At 41.6% G+C, this 23,485-nt stretch overlaps 6 protein-coding genes across 6 annotated transcripts; 3 read left to right on the top strand and 3 right to left on the bottom strand.

The window, feature by feature from the left end:
* Positions 1-9: 9 nt before the first annotated feature.
* Positions 10-2,056, bottom strand: B0J16DRAFT_340532 (uncharacterized protein). The gene is made up of 4 exons (XM_046127696.1): positions 1,493-2,056; positions 894-1,441; positions 767-841; positions 10-720 (listed from the first exon to the last, which is right to left on the bottom strand). Exons 1-4 carry the CDS (start codon positions 1,554-1,556, stop codon positions 52-54), a joined length of 1,356 nt encoding a protein of 451 aa, XP_045982461.1. The 5' UTR covers positions 1,557-2,056; the 3' UTR covers positions 10-51.
* Positions 2,057-2,255: 199 nt separating this feature from the next.
* Positions 2,256-4,414, bottom strand: B0J16DRAFT_340525 (uncharacterized protein). The gene has a single exon (XM_046127695.1). The coding sequence runs from the start codon at positions 4,017-4,019 to the stop codon at positions 2,529-2,531; it is 1,491 nt and encodes a 496-aa protein (XP_045982460.1). The 5' UTR covers positions 4,020-4,414; the 3' UTR covers positions 2,256-2,528.
* A 1,115-nt stretch (positions 4,415-5,529) lies between these two features.
* On the top strand, positions 5,530-7,452 carry B0J16DRAFT_340523 (uncharacterized protein). The gene has a single exon (XM_046127694.1). It carries the CDS (start codon positions 6,028-6,030, stop codon positions 7,279-7,281), a length of 1,254 nt encoding a protein of 417 aa, XP_045982459.1. The 5' UTR covers positions 5,530-6,027; the 3' UTR covers positions 7,282-7,452.
* Positions 7,453-8,230: 778 nt separating this feature from the next.
* B0J16DRAFT_414266 (histidine phosphatase superfamily) lies at positions 8,231-9,711 on the top strand. Its single transcript, XM_046133433.1, has one exon. It carries the CDS (start codon positions 8,293-8,295, stop codon positions 9,655-9,657), a length of 1,365 nt encoding a protein of 454 aa, XP_045982458.1. The 5' UTR covers positions 8,231-8,292; the 3' UTR covers positions 9,658-9,711.
* Positions 9,712-10,371: 660 nt separating this feature from the next.
* B0J16DRAFT_398322 (uncharacterized protein) lies at positions 10,372-11,445 on the top strand (the record flags this gene model as incomplete). The annotated part of the gene is made up of 1 exon (XM_046132383.1): positions 10,372-11,445. One exon carries the CDS (start codon positions 10,372-10,374, stop codon positions 11,443-11,445), a length of 1,074 nt encoding a protein of 357 aa, XP_045982457.1.
* Positions 11,446-11,530: 85 nt separating this feature from the next.
* B0J16DRAFT_362493 (amidase signature domain-containing protein) lies at positions 11,531-15,123 on the bottom strand (the record flags this gene model as incomplete). The annotated part of the gene is made up of 10 exons (XM_046129812.1): positions 14,888-15,123; positions 14,543-14,835; positions 14,106-14,489; positions 13,990-14,057; positions 13,441-13,942; positions 13,214-13,389; positions 12,990-13,164; positions 12,809-12,866; positions 12,536-12,582; positions 11,531-12,481 (listed from the first exon to the last, which is right to left on the bottom strand). Exons 2-10 carry the CDS (start codon positions 14,807-14,809, stop codon positions 11,531-11,533), a joined length of 2,628 nt encoding a protein of 875 aa, XP_045982456.1. The 5' UTR covers positions 14,810-14,835; positions 14,888-15,123.
* Between the last annotated feature and the right edge of the window lie 8,362 nt (positions 15,124-23,485).

Raw genomic sequence — 23,485 nt, 5'->3', positions numbered from 1 at the left:
CAAATTTGCATATAGTATTTGGGTAGATATCATATAGAAGGCGTTAATTCATTAAGCATTAGTTACTCTCGATGGTCTCAATTCCCTTCTCCGTCCAATCTCAAACCCATGTGTGCCAGCAATAACATCATTCATAACCTGCTCAGCCAGCTTCTCTTCAGCACTTCCCGCTTGCAAGTTCATACTCGCAATCTGCAAAGGAAATATGAACAGCAATGGTTCAGTTCCTGTGGACTCATCACCGACACATGATATGGCTAGTTGGCATATCTCGATCGCAATGCATGTCCGTATTGCTTGTTGATCCTCAAAGGCTGTTGGGATCTCTGCGACGAGGGGGACTTTGAGAAGTGCGCAGAGGTTGACCATGCAAAGAATTATGGCTCGTTGTAACGCGAGTAGTGCTTTGTCTCTGACTGAGTGTGTTACTTCACTGTCTGGTAATGAACCAGAGAGGGGTCGTGGATGGTGATAGAACTGGCCCCAATCTTCAAGATTCGATAGAGTCATTTCCACGCGTTGTCGCAGATCGTCCTTGAAGTCTTCGTCCACTTCGCCTCTTTCTACACGATCCATGTCATGTAGTTGACCCGGAACATAGGCAAAGATGTCGTGAATAGTGTCACTGGCTGTCTTTGGTACACTCTCGGGCCACGGGACGGTCTGCCACTCGGAGAGAGCCAGATAGCAATGACGGCGTTTTATCAGTGCACACACGATCTACTTGAAATGAGTCATATCCACAGGGGGAAGGATTCAGACATACAATCTCGAAGCGACACTGCCGCAGAAGCTCTCGGTTCAAAGGGGTCTGATGCCTCCATGGACCTCTAAGTTTGACCTACACACCACCAGTCAACAGAACATCAGCACATTATTGCAAGTTACTATACCAATTCAGAGATCCCCTCATAGTGCCTCAACCACCCATTCTTATCCGTAAAAGCGATACTCTCAAACATACACAAACAAAGCACACTAACCAACGTCTCCCACTCCAAAACAGTAGTGTCACTAGACAAGTCTTCATGCACTTTCTTCAAGGCCTTTCCATACTCTCTCGTTCCCAAGTCAAAGATACGTTTATGAGAGTTGGTTTTGCCAAAGTACACAGCTGCTAGTGCCCGCACTGCAAGAGACCGCGTTGAGGTAGGAAGCGATTCCAGGCCAGTCATCAAGGGTTGAACTTCCACCATCTTGGATAGGAGATGGGTGTGTATTATATCATTTTCGTTGATCAAAAGTCGACTTGGAAGTGGGAGCTCTTGTTGAGGTGGGTTTGAAGGCCTGTGAACCAACTGTAGTTCATGCTGGCCAGATCTTGCAGGAAATTTGTCCTTGCGAAACCTCTCCGTTTCATCAACGAATTCTCCGTAAGTGACATATCCTTCACACGTCAAGCCAGCCTTTTCACACCGCTGACAGTGTGGTTTGCCATTATCTACGATCACAATCAGCCACTGGTCTCAACAATGGTAGTCGTTGTAAATACCGCATTTGACTCGCCTGCGCTTGCAAGTCTTACAAGCTTTACTTCGTCCCCCACGATTAACCATGTTCGCGTGTCGTCGGTTGAAAGTGTAAGGACCGTCGGATGCGGAGCAATACACATGTCAGATAATTGCCAAGCTATAGCTTGCGCCACACTTTCGTCGTCATCCGACAAATACGAGAATGCTCCTTCAGGCAGACTGCTAGGTTGACAGTCAGCCCTGGAGTCTGGAACCTTTAACAGCTTGAAGGAATGAGCTGCGTCTACCGAAATCCGTGAAATGCTTCTTGGCTATGGGTACGCTTAAGCGATGCTTACTATGGGGAGGTTCCGAGCAAAGGATCTAGACCCCTACTTGATCACGCGACAGTCGGTGTGATCAAAAGTTCGACCGTCTTACTATGTAGTAATTGTTATTTTTTTTGCCAGAGCGAAATGGTTTCATCAAGGAATGCAACATGTGACAAGTCTAAGAGACGAACGGTCTGTTGATCTCCAAGTCCAGCAAGATACCAGTCTTATCTTATCATGAAGCTCTTATCTCTTATCTCAGCCCTATCTCTGTCTCTCCATAACAGCGGCCGCCCCCTTTCGCGTACTGGCAACCCTGTTCATGCCCCGTAAGTTATTTACGCTTTTACCAATGAAGCACAGTTGCCAAGCTGAACCCTGGTCGCCTCGGAATCGACCCTCAAAGCTAAAGGTAGAAGGTCTTCGCCAAGAAGCATCTGGAAATTAATTCTTAACTGAGAGTCCGGCGGGGCTCCGACAAAGGGCCCTTCCGGCGTTTCATAGAAGATCTCAGGGGTTTGGGTCATGAAGATCTGTCAATTGTGTTCATTTCATTGAATGCCCTTCTCTATACGTATTCTACCGTGGTTCCCACAAACTCCATATCCCAAAAAAGGTGGGAGGGTATACACTTGATCTCTTTCAGTATATCTAATGTGAATGTGCTATGCCTATATGTAATACACTCCTTTTGCCAAAATTAATGTGATGCCACTCTATTACCAATTACATTGTTCGTGTCTCGTCATGATGAATGCTGTTTGATGCTGGATCGGTAATCCGATGTCGCGTTTTGGCAGAAATAGTGGTCCATCACCAACTCCTCTGCCTTGATGTCCAGCCACCCGGGTGCAGAATCGCCGATGCCGAAGCTCAGCCAAATTTCGTCGTCCAGGAAGCCGTGGCTGCGCTGCGCTGGCTGGTCGCCGTGGTACACCATGCTTCCAGTCCAGATGTACTTGCTGTTGGTCTCACCATGATAGGTGAGCTTCTTGCTGATGCTCATCATGTTGAAAGGCGCAATGGGCGAGTAAACGACGATTCGGTGGTCGTACCATGTGTTTGTGTATTGAGGAGGGTCGTAGCGCATCTGTACCATGCCCATAATGACTGTGTTGTTCGCCGCAGGCTCGCACGTTCCGCGATTGCACAGAGTCAGACTCAGCATGGGCGTCGATTGATGGACTCGCTTGTCGGTGAGCATAACGTCGTTCATGCAGGTGGCGCTGCTAGAGTGCCATGTCTCGCCCTCATTATCGGGAGGGAAAGGCTCGTCTACAGCGGACTCGGCGTCGGCTTCCATGTCTTCAACAGGCGAGTCTGATGAGTTGAAGCGGTACAGCTGGCTAGGCTCAACCATGAACATCATCTCGTCATCATCATCGCTAAACGGGTTGTAGACAGGAGCCCAGTTCTTCTCGCGTTGGTATCGGGCTTCGGACTCCTCGCCCTCGGGGGGCTCGCGTCGGAGAAGGATGGGTTTGTCGAATTCGATGGGAGGGATTCCCTTTGCGTGCTTGCCCATTTGTTTCACAAGCTCAGGAACAGCAGCGCGGGCGTCGACGATGTACATGCCTTCGCAGAGGTTCTCATCGTTGACCTGGTGGGTGAAGATAAGCATCGGTGTGCCGTTCTTCCTCCAGAAGAGCTTCATATCCTCGGGACCAATGTATTTATCCATGTCGGGCTGGTGCTTGCAGTGATGCTCGGGGCCTTGCTCTTCAGTAAAGTCCTCCACGAGCATCTTGTGCCAATCGTTGTCTGCAGTGAGCTCGGGCCGGCCGAACGCATCCCAGGTAAGGCTAACGAAGGTGGCGACTTGCTGGGCGCGTCTGTACTTCTTGCCCTTGATATCTTGGTCGACGTGAGGAGCGCGGGCGATGACCAGGAAGTCATGCTTGCTACCCTTGGGCAGTTCAAGGAGGGTAGGATTCATAATCTTCTGGCCCGTCTTCTTGACATTGATGGTGTTGTAGAAGCCCAGGTTATTCCGCCTGCTCGTGAGGAGGCGATAATCGTTGGTTCGGGAGAGTAGAGGATCGAAGCCGGTGTTCTTGGGCTTGCCACCCCAGAAGAGACTGTCGTACATCGTAAACGTGACAATCATGCCGACCATCATGGCGGTTAATGTTACGTAGAGCATGATGCGCCTCGGGTGAGGATGCGGAATCTTTGATGACAGGCGCATGGTCATGTTGCGCATGCCGTCGGGCAGACGCAAGTTGGAGATGCGCATCTTGAAGATCTGTTGATCGCTTCGGCGGGGGAAGATAGTCAAAGTCGCGGTAGGTAGAGGAGGGTCGAGGACCTCACATCGAGTGACACGAAGAGGACGTGTTTCGTTTTCGCTGGGCCACGATCCAGCTGCTCGAGTGGATTGAAGTTGGCAATGACGAGCAAAGAAAAGAAAAAGGCGGAGGAGCCAAAAAGAAAAGAAAGCCAACGGTTAAAGAGCGGATAGAAAGCAAGGAAAGAACCTAAGGATTGGAAGGAAGGAAGCGTTAAGTTGCAGCAGAGTTGGATCCCGACTCCCCCTAATCACGATCCATGAATTGATTGTCCTAACTTTTTTTTTAAGGGGTGGGGGGAGGAGGCGCCCTCAGAGTCAGGCTTCTGTCAGGCAAATGGTCAGGGCCTTTCTCGCCAAAAGGTTCTAGCCCAGGTCCAAGGGCCAGTTACTGTTTTCTAGTGGGTGTCGCCAAATTTAGTTGGTCAATGCACTCTGTTGAAGCTGGCCAACTGCGCCACAATTGATCTATGACCCCACCAGTGCTCTAAAAACTGCCTCTGACACTGCCTAACTGTAATGCAAACGGCAGTGGCTGGCATTTACCGGCTTAGCTTGGCTTCAATCAAGTCCTGAAACCACTGATCTCATGAGTTGTTTATTTCAGTGATCAGCGAGTTTTAGAATCTGCTAGTTTTGCACGTGGGGCCATTGTCAGTTCCTGATTGTTGTGCTTCCAAATCCCAACTACGGATCCAAAAATCCCATCCTGCCAAGTTTGTCGAGTGGCACAGCAGGTTTCTAGACTGCGGAGAACCTGACAGTGCATGACTCCCCTAAAAGCTGACGCCAGCACTGCGGTCGCATCGCCAAGTCTGCAACCGACACAAAAACATCAGTGGAGAATGGATTCAAGATGGGACGAGATGAACAGACGATTTGCCAAGCGATATCTATCCACCAAATCAGCCCTACAATAAACTCTATACACAGAGTACTGTACAGTGATTTAGAAAGCACATGTACCTTAATAATGCCAATTGCTTTGCATTGGGGTCCAGGTTATCGCACCACCGTGTCGCGTTGACGTTCCGGCGGTGCACATCTTACACCTCTAATTGCCTGGCTACCTAAGCAGAAGCCTAATAGACGAAAACGGATACTGATGGGTATCATCGCAAGATACTACTCAAATATGTAAGTAGCTATGATTACCTGCCCCGACGCAGGTGTGGGATGTTGAACCGTCGGTAGACCAAAGATTGGACAAGCAGACTGTTGAACACGTCAAGTTAGCATAAATATTGCATCCTTATTTCCACCCACACCCTCTTTGAGGATTATAATCGCGCCTGAATATGCCGCGTAAGCCCCCCAACAAATGAATAAGAGACCTTCAGCAAGTTCCGTCAAATATGGATGTGTTGTGTTGGCTTCCACGCGCTTTCAACAACTACGGCACTGTATTACCCTACACCACACCATTTGGATGACGACATAAAAACGGGCGCGGGCAAGCCACAAAATGGACAGAAACTCAAGTGCTCCGCAATTGAATCAGACAATGGCACAAATGTCATTTATCTGGATCAAAAGCTCCCAAACTGTAAAGCGCATGTGCTAACGTTACTCGACCTGCAACGCGATGCCGATGGTGGGTACAAAATGCAACGGCTATAATAAATGACTGGCTGGCTAGCTATGAAGGGATGAAGCAACCCCCTACTCACTCTTGGGCGGCCCTAGCAGTGCAATCGTGATCATCGATCTGCAATTAGCTGTCCATCAAAAAGCTTATTCACTTTTGCTTTACCGGTCGCGCGCGAATGCATCGCAATAGGCTATTGCAGTGTCTACTCAAGGCCGCCATGTCTCACATCCAGCAGGGCCAAGCCAAAGTCAGCTGTTGCTTACGCCTTGCCGCCAACACACAACATGTCTTTGACTTCTCCGCACCAAAGCTGACTGCTTACGCTGTGTCTACCAAATATCATCAAAAGTAAACAGCATCAACATCATGTGTGAAGGCCTTCTCGGCGTCGAGTCTTGGTCCATGTCCATCTTGGCGCCGTTGCGCAAAGAACAAGTACCACTGGAAACAAATGACTGGCTTGAACTTTTCCTAGAGCAGATTGAAGGTGGTGATGCTGCCCTCAGTAGTCGGAAATTGTTCTGCATCGCCAACAAGTCCTTCGACGCGTTTCATCGACTACATAGGCCTTCCATCAATGCGCACAACGAGGCCCTGGTGCAGCTCGGCCAGGCTTTGAAGGAGCCTAATCGCCCCGATGCAGAATCTCCATTGGAAAGCCTGCCGTCAGAGCTGATTAGAAGCATCTATCTGTATCTGGAACCTGTCGATGTCATTGCTCTTGGGCTTTGCAGTCAAAGACTTTGGATTCGAGCAGTGACCACTATTCACCACGATCGCCGTTCGTATTCGTGGGTAGACACACCAATCTTTCTTACCGGTTTTCGAAAGACAACTCTTCCACCAGCCATCTACGGGTTGTACCATGAAGTCAAAGATCAATCAATGGAAGAACATAGCGTCCACTGCGACATGATGGATCAGCGAAATCCTTGTACGCACCACGAATCAAAAGGGTCGTGGTCTGCGTGGAGAAAAAGCGCGACACATTGCTACTCGTCCTTGACACCCTCAGAGTTTGAATGTCCTCGAAGAGAAGAGACCGTTCGTCTCTTATCATCGAGTGGAATCCCAGAATGTCTACACGACCTGCTGAAGTCATGCTTGGCCCTCCATGACTTGGATTGTGAAGGGCAATGGTACCTTCGCAACTTGACTACCAAGCAATACATACGGATGGAACTCGTCAACGATCTAACGATCTCCGAGTTGACCACTGTTTCTGTTACAGGAAATCACTGGCTTACTCTGGATATCTTGCTAATGTGGCTCATCAACTGGCAAGAGAGGCGCGAACCTCCAAAAGCAGTAACTACAGGAAGGCCAAGCGATATGGTAAAGGCTGTTTTCAAAAATGGGTCTAGAATTAGCGAATCCCAGATTGCACATATGCGTGCCTATTTTATGGATATGTACTGTGGCAAGTGGGCAGGTCACTGTTTGGATGTTGTGAAGCGCGTACAGTCCCGAGTGGAAAGCGGCTGGACTGACATCACGTGTGAGATTGAAGATAGCTCTCAGAGGTGGTTTGCTGGGATATATATTGAAGCATACCTTGTGAACTTTGCGGACCAGAAGAAGCACTGGGATCGGTTTGCGCAAGAACAGATGGGCAAGTAGCGTATGTCACATCTGATCATGTCACAATACACAGGCAGGCGGTCCGAAAAATAACCAGGACATAGAAGCCTGTTGACAAAATAACTTAATTGTGTTTAGGTACTAAAGCTTAGATTAGACTATCCTACTCCTTATGACACCCTTAACTAAGTCTTGGTTTTTCTTTGACCCGCTTGACAGGCATACATATCAATCGGCTCACTCTTATTGCTCCTGAGCGTAGTTATGAATTGCCCTGATACTGCCAACTTGACTATCACTACTTAGAAATAAAAAGAAGCTCTGTAGGATCGATTGACTGTTACAACATCATGCAGTAGCGTGCCATTGCGTTAGTGAAAGAATTGGCGATGGCACTAAACCACACTCAATCTTCAATCGATGATGGCCCGGTTTTTAAGCCTGAATGTAGGGATAAGGTGTGACACAATCAGTGGACCAGAAAAGGCTTCGCTTTCTCGGCATTCAGGTCTCGAGCAAGTAAAAGAGATTAAGTATGATGCAGAGGAGACAGAGCCTCAAGATCTACCAGCCAAACATGAAACATATGACTCGCTACTCTCTGGGCATTCGTCAAAGAACGAAGTCCCAATACGCGTCCTCTTAGATCGAGATGATAGTGGGAAAAAAAGGAATATCTTGTTGCTGTTTTCTTGATTTTGGAGTCGCCAAGTCCACACGCTCGGATAATGCGGCCTCGGCTGACGCGCCACGCCAACGTGCTGATTATGGAGCCTCAAATCTCCGGGGCCAATCAGAGGGAAACATATCGACAAACTGCAAGGAACAAACGCAGGCCAGACAGGTTTAGCCGTGGATCGTTTTATGCTTGTGACGTCAAAGACATGGCTATCAACATGGGACTTTCTTCAACATCGACACTAATGATCTCATAGGGGAAACAAAAAAGTAAATAGACTGCCGAGATATAATAGATAGCTATGTAGATGGTCAATTGAGTTTACGTTGACTGTCCAGACTCGTCTCTTTGTGCATTCCCATCCACTCACAATGCCTCGTCAAACTTCATCTCTGAGCAAGGCTCTTGTGAGCCTGCTGCCATTGGCTTCTGCAGCTTCTCTCAACTCCGACTACAGCTTCAACCCCCTTCACCACCTTACCGGAATCGCACCTTACTTCGAGTCCCAAGATCCTCCCGTTTCTCCTGATGCGCCCCAGGGCTGCACGGCCGAGCGTGCTGCTTACTTGGTGCGACATGCTGCCATCTACGCGAACGATTTCGACTTCGAGGAGTACATTGAGCCTTTCATTGAGAAGCTCGGAAACAAGACTGGCGTGGACTGGAGCAAGGTTCCTTACCTAAACTTCCTTGCCGACTGGGAGGCTCCCATCTCTGATGCTGAAGTTTCCCTGTTGACCAACCTTGGTCGTCTGGAGGCTACTCGCCTGGGAGTTGACCTTGAGTTCCGATACCCTGAGTTCAAGCAGCCCAAGAAGGTGTGGACATCCACTGCTGAGCGAACAGTCAAGTCTGCCCAGTCTTTCGTTCGAGGTCTTCAGGCCGACGACACTTCCATCAAGGTCGAGGAGATCTACGAGTCGGAGGAGTCTGGAGCCGATAGCTTGACCCCCTACAAGGCTTGCCCTGCTTACTCTGGCTCCACTGGCAGCGAGGAGTCTGCCGAGTACCAGGAGAAGTACGCCAAGCCCATCGTCGAGCGCTTCAACGCTCTCGCATCCGACTTCAACTTCACTGTCGACGATATCTTCGGCATGCAGCAGCTCTGTGGATACGAGACTGTCGTTCGTGGCAAGTCTCCTTTCTGCAACCTTGAGCTCTTCAATCCTGATGATTGGCTTGGCTGGGAGTACTCTGAGGATGTGCGATACCACTACAATGCAGGCTACGGTAACGAGGTCTCTGGTTACGTTGGCATGCCCTGGCTCAACTCCACCGCCGACCTCCTCATGAACGACGATTCCGATGAAGATCTCTACGTTAGCTTTACGCATAGGGAGTTGCCACCAATGGTCCTCGTCGCCATGGGTCTCTTCAACAACTCCGAGCCCGGCGGCAGCGAGTCCCAGATCAACGACACCATGCCCCTCAACAAGATCAATTACCGCCGCGCCTGGAAGAGCTCCCACATCCTCCCCTTCCTAAGCAACATCGCCATCGAGCGCCTCAACTGCACCGGAAGCTACGGCTACGAGGATGGCGAGTACTACCGCGTCCTGGTCAACAGCGCACCCCAGCCTCTGCCCGCTTGTGAGGATGGTCCCGGAACTAGCTGCACCCGAGACAGCTTCGAGGAGTATATCCAGGCCCGTGTCGACAAGTTCACTGGCTTCTCTGAGAAGTGTGGCGTTGAGTACGATAATTCGACTGACATTCTGTCGATTTACCATGAATAATGATATTCAAGATTAGATTAACTTCATGTAATGACCTTTTAATATACTTTGTATAAAACAAACCTTTTCCTCTTGTGACTTTTCTTAACCGAGCCGGTGAGCAACAGGAGAATTGTCCTCTAAAACTTAGAGCATCAGAATAAAGTAGCCTAAGTACTTGTCTAAGCTATCTTGTATAAAGTGACTAGGCTATTTCGTCTCTTATACTTACAACTGCTAATCCTTCTGACACCCTGGTGTTGAGTAAGATGAGTAATTTGGGTTACCAAGAAGCTTAAAGAGAATTGTCCGACCCAACAGCCACCAGCGGCATTTGTATGAAGTCCAAGCTTTGGGTCAATGGGAGTTTAATTTTAACCCTGATATCTAAGACAAGAGAGTCGATTTTCAGTCTGTCAGATGTGATGACCGAAGTATATGTTTTATTAAGTACGCATTGCGGGCATCTTTATCACCAGATGAGTCACTAGCAGACCCCGAGTAGCCCGAAGTATATCTCATTATGTTTAAACCATGTAAGCTTAAATATCCCGAGATGGTTAATAAAAATCTTTAAACCTAAATAATAAATGTAAAAAAATTGTTACCATGAAATCCTTGCGCCTTTCTTCCTTCCTTATTCTTTTCCCTCATGCCCTAGATATTCTAATCTTACTTCCCTTTAACCCGATTTTTACAGCTGCCCTATTCATGTCGATTAGACACTATTCCCCGATGATCACCGGTCTGGAACGCGGTCTGCACCTCTGTTGGAGGGAAATGGTGAAGTGGTGGAGGGAGATGCGGAATCCATCAGCATTCACTCGCTTTTCCGAACTTCCATGCGAGATGCGCTTGATGATCTGGGAGTCTGCCGTCCCTGACATACCGATAGACCAGCACAGCGCGTGTAACCTCTGGTATTTCAGGCACGGTGAGACACACGAGAGTAAGAGCACCAGCAACATCGATGCTCGTTACCAACCGTTCGGCTTACTGCGGACTTGTCATGAGTCTCGTGCCGTTGTTCTCTCACGAATGTCATTGCTGATGTATGAGACTGAGCTTTTTGCACGCCCACGACCACTACGAAGACGAAGACTGAAGTTAGTCGACAAAACAATACGCACAATGATCCCATCCTCAAAACCCACCAATTGGCCTCGTGGGATACCAAAGTCTTTTCAGTTTTATGCTGAATTTGGTCCCGATAACATCTGGCTCCCCAGGATAGTTCACCAGCTTAACAGCGCTCCAAGAAGCCACAACATCACAACATTCCTGTGTGGCGTTATATGGATACCGCTTCCCTACAGCACAGGCGAGAATCCCAGAGCGGCTCCATGCGTCGACTCTGCTAGTGCTGCGGTTCCGCTTGACGACCCAAGGCTTCTGACTTACTTGCAGAGGGCATTTAGACGCCACGCGAAGAACATGAACGAAGACATAAATAGGGAGTGCCACAGGAAGAGCGCCGTGAGATACCTCGCTTACTGGACATTCGTGTGCCGTAAGTTGCATCAAATAGAAGGGGTCGAAGAGGTCCTGCGCCAGGGCTACGAGGCGAAACCCTGTGTGATGTTTGGCATGGCACTTGACCAGCGTAGCGAGGTATTGCATGCTCAGATCGCCCGCTTGGACTGGTTTATGTACCGGGGTGAAGAAGAAGCAGAGGTGGAAAAATGGGACATGTCGACACCTTTACCGCCAGACAAAAATTGGACGAACGACAAATTATCTCAGGCTCGTTTTTGGGGGGGCTGCCAGCTACTTGGCTACCATAGCCATCATGACCACGAAGAGCACTGAGAAGAGAGTCCGGAAACAAAGCTTAGAAACGCCATTGGCATATAGTTGGACTATACCCGAGCATTTAGATTCTTGTTCTAGATAATTAATCAGTCTTGACACTATCCTTCTGCTCCTTCAATTTGCGCTCCAAAACATCGATGCCTCCCGCTGGCTTTATCATACTGTCCAACAAACCAGTAGGCAAATGACTAATGAGATGCCTCGCCGTTCCCGCCGTGCCGCCCCGAGAGACCAGATATGGCACCTTACGCTGACTGAGATCACTGGCAACATGCTTCGCCCACGTCGTAATATCTTCCTTGACAAGCCCCGGCTCATTACCAGCCATCGATGACTCAATCGCCTCCTTGGCGGGGTTGTATATCGAGTCCTTTGGTAGCTCTGCATGAGGAGCGTTGACAAAGAATGTGGACTTGACACCACCGGTGAGAAGGTCAATGACACGAATACCAAATGGATCAAGCTCAAGTCTGAGACTCTCGGTCAAGCTGACCGCTGCTGCTTTCGAAGCAGCATAGGCGCCCTGGAACGGAACACCGGCACCTAATAGTCCGACGGCTGAGGTATTGTTTATGAGAAGAGGTCCGTGGGAAGACTTGCGCAACAGTGGTAGAAAGATCTTGGTTACTCGAATGATAGAGAAAACGTTGAGTTCGAAAAGATCGTGGGCTTTATCGATGTCAACATCAAGAATGGGCATGCTGTGTCCAATGCCGGCATTGTTAACCAGGGCGTCGAGGGAGCCGCCGGTGAGCTTCTTGACTTCCTCTGCGGCGTGTGAGACTGATTCAGTGGAGGTGACGTCTATTTGTATACACTCGATGCCGGCGTCTTGAACAGCCTTCAGCTTTGAGAGGTTGCGGCTTGCTGCGAGCACTCGCCATCCTTCCTTCTTAAGCGCAAGTGCCAAAGCTGAACCAAGGCTGCCATCTGAACAGCCCGTTATCAAGATACTTCTTTGTTCCGACATGTTTAATGGAGAGTATGGAAATGTTGTGGCAAGAAAAGTGCAGATGAGAATAGAATAAGGGTGCTTTTAGGTTCAACACGAACTCTTTATATACCTAGCCTCTTAGTGTTCACCAACGCATAATCTCATGCAAGGGTTTATGTTATCTATCCCGGTCAGCCCGCCTTTCTCAATGTCAGCATGCGATGATTGGAAAGGATAAAGGCTGACAAACCTAAGGCGTGTTGGACTTAAGTGGCTGGGGCTCGGACTCCACCTTATTAGAGGAGCATTTACCCCATCGAGGAAGGAGGCAAGAATCCTTCTCAGTCGGATAATAACCACTAAAGACCATATGATTGGCTATGTGGTGGATGTAGGGCTGGTCTCATGTCATCTTTTAGATCTGACACGCATGAAGCGGGCTTTCTCGTAATTTCCGACTGGGATAATTATGTGGAGTCGAAATCTACGATGTCTTCTAAATACAAGAATAGCCAGCCCGAGTCAACATTCTATCCTCTAGAGAAGTTGTCAAACTCAGTTACTCTCTACCCATCGCACGCTCAATCTCCTTGAGCGCAGCAAGAACCTTCTCATCATACTGTCTTCGACCAACGACCTGCAGACAAATAGGCATACCGGCAAACTTCTCGGGAGTGTACTGATCGTATACGAATTTATCCTCATCGTTCTTTGGCACGTACTTGACGTCCTTGGGATCTTTGAAGGGATCGACTGTTGTTACCGGAAAGACTGCCGCGGGGCTGTGAAGGTGTTAGTGAGGTTGGTGAGTGTCAGATGGGATTGACTTACTAGTCTAGAAGGTTCCAGTGAGCAGTGTATCCCCAGTATCGCGACTGCTCATGGGGAGACGCAGCTCCGAAGTAAGGTGGGCATAGAATCACATCGACTTCTCGACCGTCTGCTTTGCTTGTATAGGACCAGGCTCGCGCGTACGCAGCGCGGTAGTCGTCTCGTTTGGTGCAAAGCTAAACAGCCAGTCAGAAAACTACCAAATCTGCTCGTAAAGATGTACTTACCTCCCAAAGCTCGTGCATGTTCAAGTTCTTCACGCTGGGCTGCTCCTGAATGATAAACTTAGTCAACGGAAGAACAGGCTCTCCAGCCGCTTCCATAAGATCCAGCGCTTCTTTACCGCCATCAGGCCAGTACAACGCTGACAAAATCTCCCAACCTTTGCGATGATCCAAAGGCTCGCAATCCCAGTCCACAACTTCATGGCCAGCTTTACGACAGGCCTCTGCGACTTCTTTCAAAGCTCTTGTCATGGGTGGGTGAGGTTGCACAACACCGTCCCACCACTGAATAGCGATCTTGAGAGGTCTGTCGAATTTGTACGGCGTCCACTCCTTGGCGGTGAGAGAAGGATCGATCAGCCATGGCTTGGATGCAAGGGCTACTTTCATGAAGAGCTCGAGGGTTTCGCGGTCAGTCGTCATGGGGCCGGGTGTGGATGAGATGGTTTCTTTGCCAACCATGACTGATCGGGCGCCCATAACTGAGATTCGCTTGAGAGTCGGCCTAAGATTGTATTAATATCTGGTAACTCTAGCCTTTAATGAACTTACTTGAAGGCGTAGATTCCGTTGTGAGCTGCCGGACAACGAACACTACCGCCAATATCACCACCAATGCCCTGGCGACGTTAGGTATGAGGCTCTGATCAACGAGGAAGTTCGCTTACCAGAATACTTCCTCGGAGTCCGATTAGGGCTCCTTCACCACCACTACTGCCACCAGCCGTTAAATCACGGTTGAAAGGGTTAACAGTTGTTCCATAGATGGTACTGATGGTCTCTAGATGCATGATAGTCTGAGGCTGTGTAGTCCGTACGTAGAAGACACAGCCTTCATCATACAAGTTGTCGTAGAGAAGATTAGATCCGTGCGCCTTGTTAATCCATGCAACGAAAGATGCGTGAGTCGTGACCTTCTCACCCACCATGCCATGGTGTTCCTTGGTAGAGATTGGTAGACCAAAGAGCATACCCTTGGGCTCGGGTAGTGAATCAAGATATCTTGCGCGTTCGATGGCCTCATCCCACATGAGAGTGACCAAGCAGTTCGTCTACCAATGTCAGCCATTCGTACCACACCGGATCACGGGAGAAGAGCACTCACAGCAGCCTGAGCTAACGCAGCTCTCCGTAAGAACGCACGAGTAACTTCCTCGACCTTGATTTCTCTCTTGCGAAGGACTTCTAGAAGCTGAATGACAGAGTACTTTTCGGTGATCTCTATCTCTCGTGCTGTAAGAACACTTTTGGGGAGATCCTGTGAGCTCAGAGGTAGCTCTTTTGGGAGACCTTCCAGCTTCGGCTCAACCTTGGTAAGGCCGACGTCCCGTTGTTGCAAGGCCGCCGATACTGTTGCTTTGTAGTCTGCCATTTTGTGTAAATACTGAGTCTATAATGCTGCAGTAAATGATTAGTTAAGACAGAGATATAGACCGAACTTCGTGCTTACTATAAGAAATACTGTAATTATATGTAGATGAAAGATGAAAGAAACAAATCTAGAGTCCGAAGTCGTTGATAAGAGTCTCCAAAATCCACCGTCATGCGGGGTTCTTGTCATAGATCGCCCGCGGCTTATCGCGTCCAAGTCGGCTTACCTCGTTTAAGAAGCCCGAGCCGACGATATCCAACCGCTAAAACCCCGCATTTCAACGCCCTTTTACATGTCAGCCATGTCAAGTGATACAAACAGTCCGGAGTTAAAGAGGCTCATGAATTTGAAGAAGCTTTGTGGATCTTAGTACCTAACTTCCAAAATTCTTATTCGCTAACTGGGGCCACCATTACGGGAAATGGCAATTGGAGACGCCAACAACATCACATGCTGCAAATCGAGCCACTAACATGATGGCATGTCCTCGTGATCTTATCAAGGTCAAGAAGCAGATCAAATATGTTTCTTAGTAATTACTATAGATGTATAAGACAACTAGATTACTAGATACTAAGAAGTCTTTATTCTTAAGAGAATATTTAAGTAATATATAAATTATATTAAGTAATTAATTAATAAACTAATAGTAAGCTTAAAATAAGTATAACTACTAACTGCTAATACTAGGAGATAAATAAGAACTTTTACTAAAGCTATAATATGTAAATTAATACAGTAGGTCTTATGCTAATACCGCTAATTGTTACGATCCCCGCGGTTACATTACGTATACCCCACATTTTTCACTAATTAAAGTTAGGCTTACCTACACCTACGTAAGCCTCACCTAAGCTTACAATACTAGTTATAAACTTACCTATTAAGCTTACCCAAGTTAGCATAAGCCTTTCTTAAAGGCTTACAATTACCACAGTAAGACTACTATATATATATATATTCCTTTAGCACTAGATAAAACACTTAGCTTACTAGCTATTAATAAAACTTCTTTACCTAAATATACTTAACCTACTTTATTTACTATTAAGAGATATAATACTTTGCAATACTTAGTATTAATACCCTACGTATTTACTAACATAAACCTAGTATAAACTAGTTTATCCCTTAGGAAACTCTAACTATTATATATTAATAGCTCTTATTTAGACTATACTGCGTTAACGCTAAGTAATACTTACGCAATAGCTGCCCTAACTACTCCCACTAATTAGCAGAATACTACTAACCCTATTACCCCTACTCCTATACTAAACCTTACCTAGGAAATAGAATAAAATAAATAATCCTTAGAGAGCTCTAATAACACTAAAGTTATATAGCTTTAGGAGCAGGTTACTACTATAGCTACTAAAATAGATAATCTCCAATAGCTCCTTTAGGATACTATTAATATCTAAAATTAGCAGAGTTAGAATAACTAAAATAGCTTATAGGAAATATATACTCTGGCTAATACTACTACTAATAGTAAGGATACTAGAGAAATCCTTAGACCTAATCTACCTAAAATGTATAGAGGAAGCCCTACTAAACTTACAATATTCTTTACTTAGTATTAAGTATTTATATCCTACTACCTTACTTAATTTACTACTAATTATAAGAAAACTAGATATATATCTAGCTACCTTAAGGATACAGCTACCTAGTGATTTTAGCTAATCCTAGAAGATTAAACTAATAAGGGAGATATAAAGGACCTTACACTATAAATATATATAATATATACTAACTATTTAGCTTTTAAGAAAGTACTATAATAGGCTTTTAGGACTATTAATAAAAAAGGTTAAGCTAAAAGAAGAATTAAGGCACTTAAATAAACCTAATCTATATTAGAACTTAGAGCCGAATTCTTATAACTTGCTTCTAAGCTACCTTAGGACTAAGATATACTTATATTACTCTTCTTTAATACCCTAAAAGAACCTATATAAGCTAAACTCTATAAAGAAGACTAACCTAAGGAACTTATAGACTATATTAACATAGTGGTTAAAATTAACAATTAATAATTCAACTAGAAAACCTGCAACTCTAAGTATAACAACAGAGGAAGGCAAAATAATAAACCTTAATATAATACTAATCAGGGACAAAGACAATAAAACTATACTAATACCTTATATAGGGTCTAAGCCAGACCTATAAATGTAAATACTACTTAAATAGACTAACTAGCTCCTACCTGCTAGAACTGCAGCAAAAAAGGATATTAAGAATAGAATTATAGAAACCCTGTAAAAACTAACTAAAAGTATAAACTAGTACCAGAAGGTAAGAACTTACAATAAACTAACGTAGATAAACTACAAATAGCTATATAAATATCTAGATAAGTAGCTATAATACAATTAGGCTACAATGCAGATACCTAAGATAATAGTTATACTTAATAAATTGTATACAAAAAACGCATTAAAGAAGCCATTAAGTACAGAAAACAGAAACAAGCCTGTAAATAAATAGAAGAAAAATACCTACAAAAGAAGGCCCTAAGTAAAAAACAATCCAAAAAGGAATACAATAGTAAACTAGAAAACAAGGCTAGAGCTAACAAACAACAATAAGAAAAGAGAAGGGAAGAAGCCTAAAAACTTAAGGAAGAATTCCAGCTAGTACTAGAAGTAATTACAATAACTATAGAAGGATATATAGTTGCAGTTACTTAAAAAGGAAAAGAAACTATCCCTAATATAGAAAGTACTCTTATACCTAAAGAAATTCAATAAGGACTAGATTAGCTTATAGACAGAATATTCTTAGGAATACATCTTCCTTAAACAGATAGAACTATTAAAACCCTATAAGAAATAATAGAAAGGACAAATATTGCAACTATAATTAACAATATCCCTACTAAAAGAATATAACCTAACTAATACTATTACAACCTAAACTACACTAGCGCTATATAAGCAGAACTTGAAAGATAGTATAGAACCACTATTATAAAACATTAAAAAGCATAAGTATAGAAACAAAAGCACTTTTACAATAACTAATAGGAAGAATAAGCTAGTAAAGCAGTATAATAAGCAAAAGAACAAGCTAAGATAGTACAGGATAACAACATCTACATAAGGGCTATTACTGCAAAATAAGAAAGATAACCTACTAGCTTAGTGCAATAGCCTATAGCCTACTATAACCTGCAAAGGTACCCTAATAGCCCAAAGTATAGCTAAATCTTATAGATATCCTGCATAGCTTATTATTGCATACTGCACTAATAAGAAAAAATAAGTAATAACTACTTCCTACTGAATATTAAGAACTATACTTACTAAAGACTATATACTATTATTAATACTATAGGATACTAACTATCTAAGTAGTACCTAGAAAACAAAGTAATAAAGTTTATAGCCTATACTAAAACTAGGGAATATATGCTTATATATATCTAAAATCAATAAACTATTGACTAATAGAAACATAAAGTAGAATTAACTACCCTAATTAACCTGCTAACCAGGGAAGAAGATGACGAGCATCTTACCAAGAAATGGCAACAAAACACAGAAGGTAATCCTAATAGAGGAGATACACTAGACCCTAAAACCCTATAATAATAGGAAAGCTAGGAAAAGGAAGAATAGCAAATGTACAATAAAGATTAAGAAGCTAGATAAGCAGAAAATAAATGCCTAAATAATACACTTTGCTATAATAGTAAATATAACCTACAATACCCAAACTAACCAAGAAAAGACAATAGCTTACTATACTAGAGCCACAGATAAGCTCTAACATAAAGCCAACGCTTTTAAAGGCTCTTAGAAGGACTACTAATAGTCAAAGAACTTACCTAAAAATACAAATATAAATTAAGGGAATATAGCTAACTACATTAATAGATAGTAGAGCTAATATTAATGTAATTAACCCTTGCACAGTTAATAAGTTACAGCTACTATAGCAACCTAAGGCCTAGCCTTACTTACTAAGGAACTTAGAAGAAGAAATATTAACTTACAACAGAGGATAAGTTACTAAAGAGATTAATTACTTAAAGGTATTTATAGGAACTTACAGGTATAACGTTAACCTTAATATTACCCCTACACTAGGTTATAACCTACTACTAGGATACCTATAGCTATATTACTATAACCTATAATTTAATTAAAGGACTAGCCAGATTACCTACATAGATAATCCCTTTAACTTAAAGGATAATTTAAAAACAAAAGATAAATAAAGATCTTAAACTTTAACTAAAGTAGCTAGTAAAGTCCTACATAAGAAAAACACTTACCTACCTCTAAGAGGAATACAATACAAATACAAAAAAGGCAAGATCCAATATATTAAATAAACAATTGCAATATTTAGCGCATAGCTATATAACCTTAATAAGAAACTAAAGATACAAAAGATACTACTTACAGAAGACTAACTTAAGAATATACCACAGGAGTACTATTGCTATAAGAAATTATTTAAAGAAGAATTAAATATAAAGGTACTACAGTACAGTTACTAGGACTATAAGATTATACTTAAATTAAACAATCTACTATTCTAGAAAATTTATAATCTTAATAAGCTAGAACTTACTATGCTTAGAGACTATCTAAAAGGAGAACTCTAAAAAGGTAATATATAAGAGTTAATATCCTTAGTGGGATTCCCTATTATATTTATACCTAAGAAAAACGGAAAACTACAACTTATTGTAGATTATTAATAATTAAATAACCTTACTATTAAGGATAGGACCCTACTTCTGCTTATTATAGAATTAAAGGACTATCTGCAAGGAAAATAGATCTTTACTACACTTAACCTTAAGGGCACCTACAATCTAATCTACATTAAGGAAGGCAATAAATAGAAAACTGCCTTTAGAACTAAATTTAAACTATTTAAATACTTAGTTATACCATTTAGACTTACAAATACACTAGCTACATTTTAATAGATAATTAATAATATTCTACAATAATACCTAGATATATTTATAGTATACTACCTTAATAATATTCTAATCTTCTTAGATAATAAAAAAGAATATAAAAAATACATCTATAAGGTCCTTAAAGTATTATAAGATATAAACCTTCTAGTAGAACCTAAAAAGAGTTACTTCTACATTACAGAAGTTAACTTCTTAGGATATACTATCTTACTAAGAGAGATCTAAATAGACCACAAGAAGATATTAGCAGTATAGGATTAGCTAGTACCTACTACAGTTAAAGAAGTATAGAGCTTCTTAGGATTTACTAACTACTACTAACAATTTATTAAAGACTTTAGCAAAATAGCTAACCCTCTTATAGAACTTACAAAGAAGGATACTAAGTTCTTATAGTACAATAAGGCGCAATAGGCATTCAAGAAACTACAAGATACTATACTTAGTAAACTAGTTTTAGTTATATTTAACCTAAAGAAAGAAATTAAACTTAAAACTAACTCCTTAGATTTTGCACTAGGAGGATAATTTAGCTAATAAAATAATAAAGGTATACTACACCTAATTACCTTCTACTTACATAAGCTATATAGAGTAAAACTTAACTATCCTATCTATAATAAAGAATTCCTAGCTATTATTAACTACTTTAAGGAATTTAGATATTACCTTATAGAAAGTCTTTATTAAATTAAGGTCTATACTAACTATTAAAATATATTACACTTTACTACAATATAAGAACTAAATCAATAATAACTATACTACACTAAATACCTATGCAAATTTAATTTCGTAATTATATACTGCAAAGGATCTAATAATAGATGCGCAGATACTATTAGCTACAGACTAGACTTTAAAACCAGAGTTACATCTAAATTACAGGAATAACTACTTAAGAAAAACAACAAGGGATAGTACTAGTTTACTACCCCCGCAAGAATAATTACTACTACTAGAAAAGAATAATACCTTAAAGATAAGAAAATAGCAAAGACTATGCAAAATCTAGCACTAGAAGAATAATTAGAATATTGCAATAGACCTTAAAACATATAGGAGATAAGCCCTAGTCTAGGAGAACAATATATACAATAAATACAAGTTATACTAGATAAACTTAGAGAAGAACTAGTATAGGATATATATAAATATCCCCTATATAGCTATTAAGGTATAATAAAAACACTTAAATAACTTAAAGAAAAATACTACATAGAGAATATAAAGAATACAGTAAAAAAGGTAATTAAATAATGTAATATCTACATAAGAATAAAATCTTAGAAATATAAACCCTATAGATAACTATAACCCTTACTAATAGCATAATACCCTTAGGACTTGATTACTATAGACTTTATAACTAAGTTACCCTTATTAGAAGAACCCTTAACTAAAATCTTTTACAATAGCATTATGGTTATTATTAACTAACTTATGAAATTCTTATATTACTTACCCTATAGAGAAGCTATAGATATAGAAGAACTTTCCTATATCTTTTATTAATATATCGTTAGTATACACAGACTACTAAATAAGATCCTATTAAACAGAGGACTAACATTTGCAGCTAAGTTCTAGCAAGCCCTTATATTACACCTAGGACTTAATTACCAGCTATTAATAGCCTTTAGACCCTAGACAGATAGATAAACTAAATAAATAAACCAAGTTTTAGAACAATACTTACAATACTATATTAACTACAGATAAAATAACTAGGTTAAAAAGCTACCTATTGCATAACTAGCTTATAATACTGCTTACAATAAAAGCACAAAGTTAATACCTACCTACGCTAATTTTAGATTTACCCCAGACGCTTATTACAATAAACAAGATGCACAAACAATTAACCCTACCTCTATCCTAAAGGCAGAAGAACTAAAAAATCTATATAAAAAAATAAAGGAAGAACTAGAATTTATTAGAAAAAGAATAAAAAGATACTACAACATAAAGAAGGTAGGAGAACTAACCTTTAAAGAGGGAGAAATAGTCTACCTAGCTACTAAAAACATACAAATAAAACAACCTTTATAGAAATTAGACTACAAGTACCTTAGACTATATAAAATTATTAAGAAAATTTTAGAAAATAACTATAAACTAGACCTACTACTAAAAGTTAAGCTCTACCTAATCTTTTACATTTCCTTACTTGAATCAATAGCTAATATAATATAAGTTAAAGTTAGTAATAAACCCAAAGAAATTAAAGGACTAGAGGTCTACAAAGCAAAAGTAATTAGAGATATAAAAAAAGAAAATAAGTAAATAATGTATTTAGTAAAATAGAAAAACTACCTAGAAAACAAAAATACATAGGAACTACTAGAAAACCTTATTAATACCTAATAACTCCTAAAGAACTTCTATTAACACTAGAAAAATCAAAGAAGCTAAAATCAAGTATATCTAAGTATACTAATAAGTTAATATCCTTAATTACTAACTATTCCTTAAAAGACTTAGCTTTCTTAGCCTCCTTAAGTTTATCTAATAAATCTAGGCCACATTAAGTTATTTTAACCCTATAAGACACTAGCTCTTTCTTTTGCTTATAATAAGTCTCTAGTTAAGAAAAAGACTTATCTAATTTACGCTGCGCAATACAAAGCGCCTTACAACAAGAAGATAATAACTCTTTAGCAGCTACTTCTTGCTCCTCTAGATATTTTGCTTTATTTATAATATATATAACTAGAAAAATTAAAATTAGCAAAAATCAGGAAGAAACACAAAGAACTTATAAGAATTTAAAGGTATACTAATTATATTACAAGGATAACTAAGAGAAATATATAAACTATACTTCTTTTTTCTTGCAATTATCTTATAAGCTATACTACGCTTACTACAGTAAGAATAAGGTATAACTTTAAAACTAAACTATATAATACCTTTAGTAGCTTTATAACGCTTCTTGGTAGAAGTTAGTAGAACAGTATCTAAGGAATCTACCTTTTATTTATTAGAATGCTCTAATATAATAGATATAGAATTAAGTTAGACTTACTTAGGAAAAATAATTAGAAAAATAAGTTATATAGGTCTTAAGGATAAGACTATAGAAAGGAAAAGATTATATTATAATCCCTGCGGTTACATTACATATACCCTACATTTTTCACTAATTAAAGTTAGGCTTACCTATACCTACGTAAGCTTTACCTAAGCTTACAATGCTAGTTGTAAACTTGCCTATTAAGCTTACCCGAGTTAGCGTAAGCCTTTCTTAAAGGCTTACAACTACTACAGTAAGACTACTATATATATATACATTCCTTTAGCACTAGATAGAACACTTAGCTTACTAGCTATTAATAAGACTTCTTTACCTAAATACGCCTAACCCACTCTATTTACTATTAAGAGATGTAATACTTTGCAATGCTTAGTATTAATGCCCTACGCATCTGCTAACATAAACCTAGTATAGACTAGTTTATCCCTTGGGAAACTCTAACCGTTACACTAATAGATAGACAGAGGTAAGAATAGATACTAGTTTAATTATCTTAAGTAGCTAGGGAATACCCTTGTCTAGTTACCCTATACCTACTTATACAACATACGATTTTCCAGTTACTACACTTCCTTCTACCTGACTGACTAGAATGTACAACCTTCCGCTCTATTTAACATCTCATCTCCTCAGCTATATTAATCCTAATAGTAACTTGGCCAAAGGGCCGAAGTTGAATTCCCTACAG

This window comes from Fusarium flagelliforme (genome assembly GCF_020744385.1).
Source record: "Fusarium flagelliforme strain FIESC 12 MPI-CAGE-AA-0113 chromosome Unknown B0J16scaffold_4, whole genome shotgun sequence".
Taxonomy (NCBI): domain Eukaryota; kingdom Fungi; phylum Ascomycota; class Sordariomycetes; order Hypocreales; family Nectriaceae; genus Fusarium; species Fusarium flagelliforme.
Note: the sequence above shows the minus strand (reverse complement) of the source record. Positions and strands in the feature narration are given on the sequence as shown.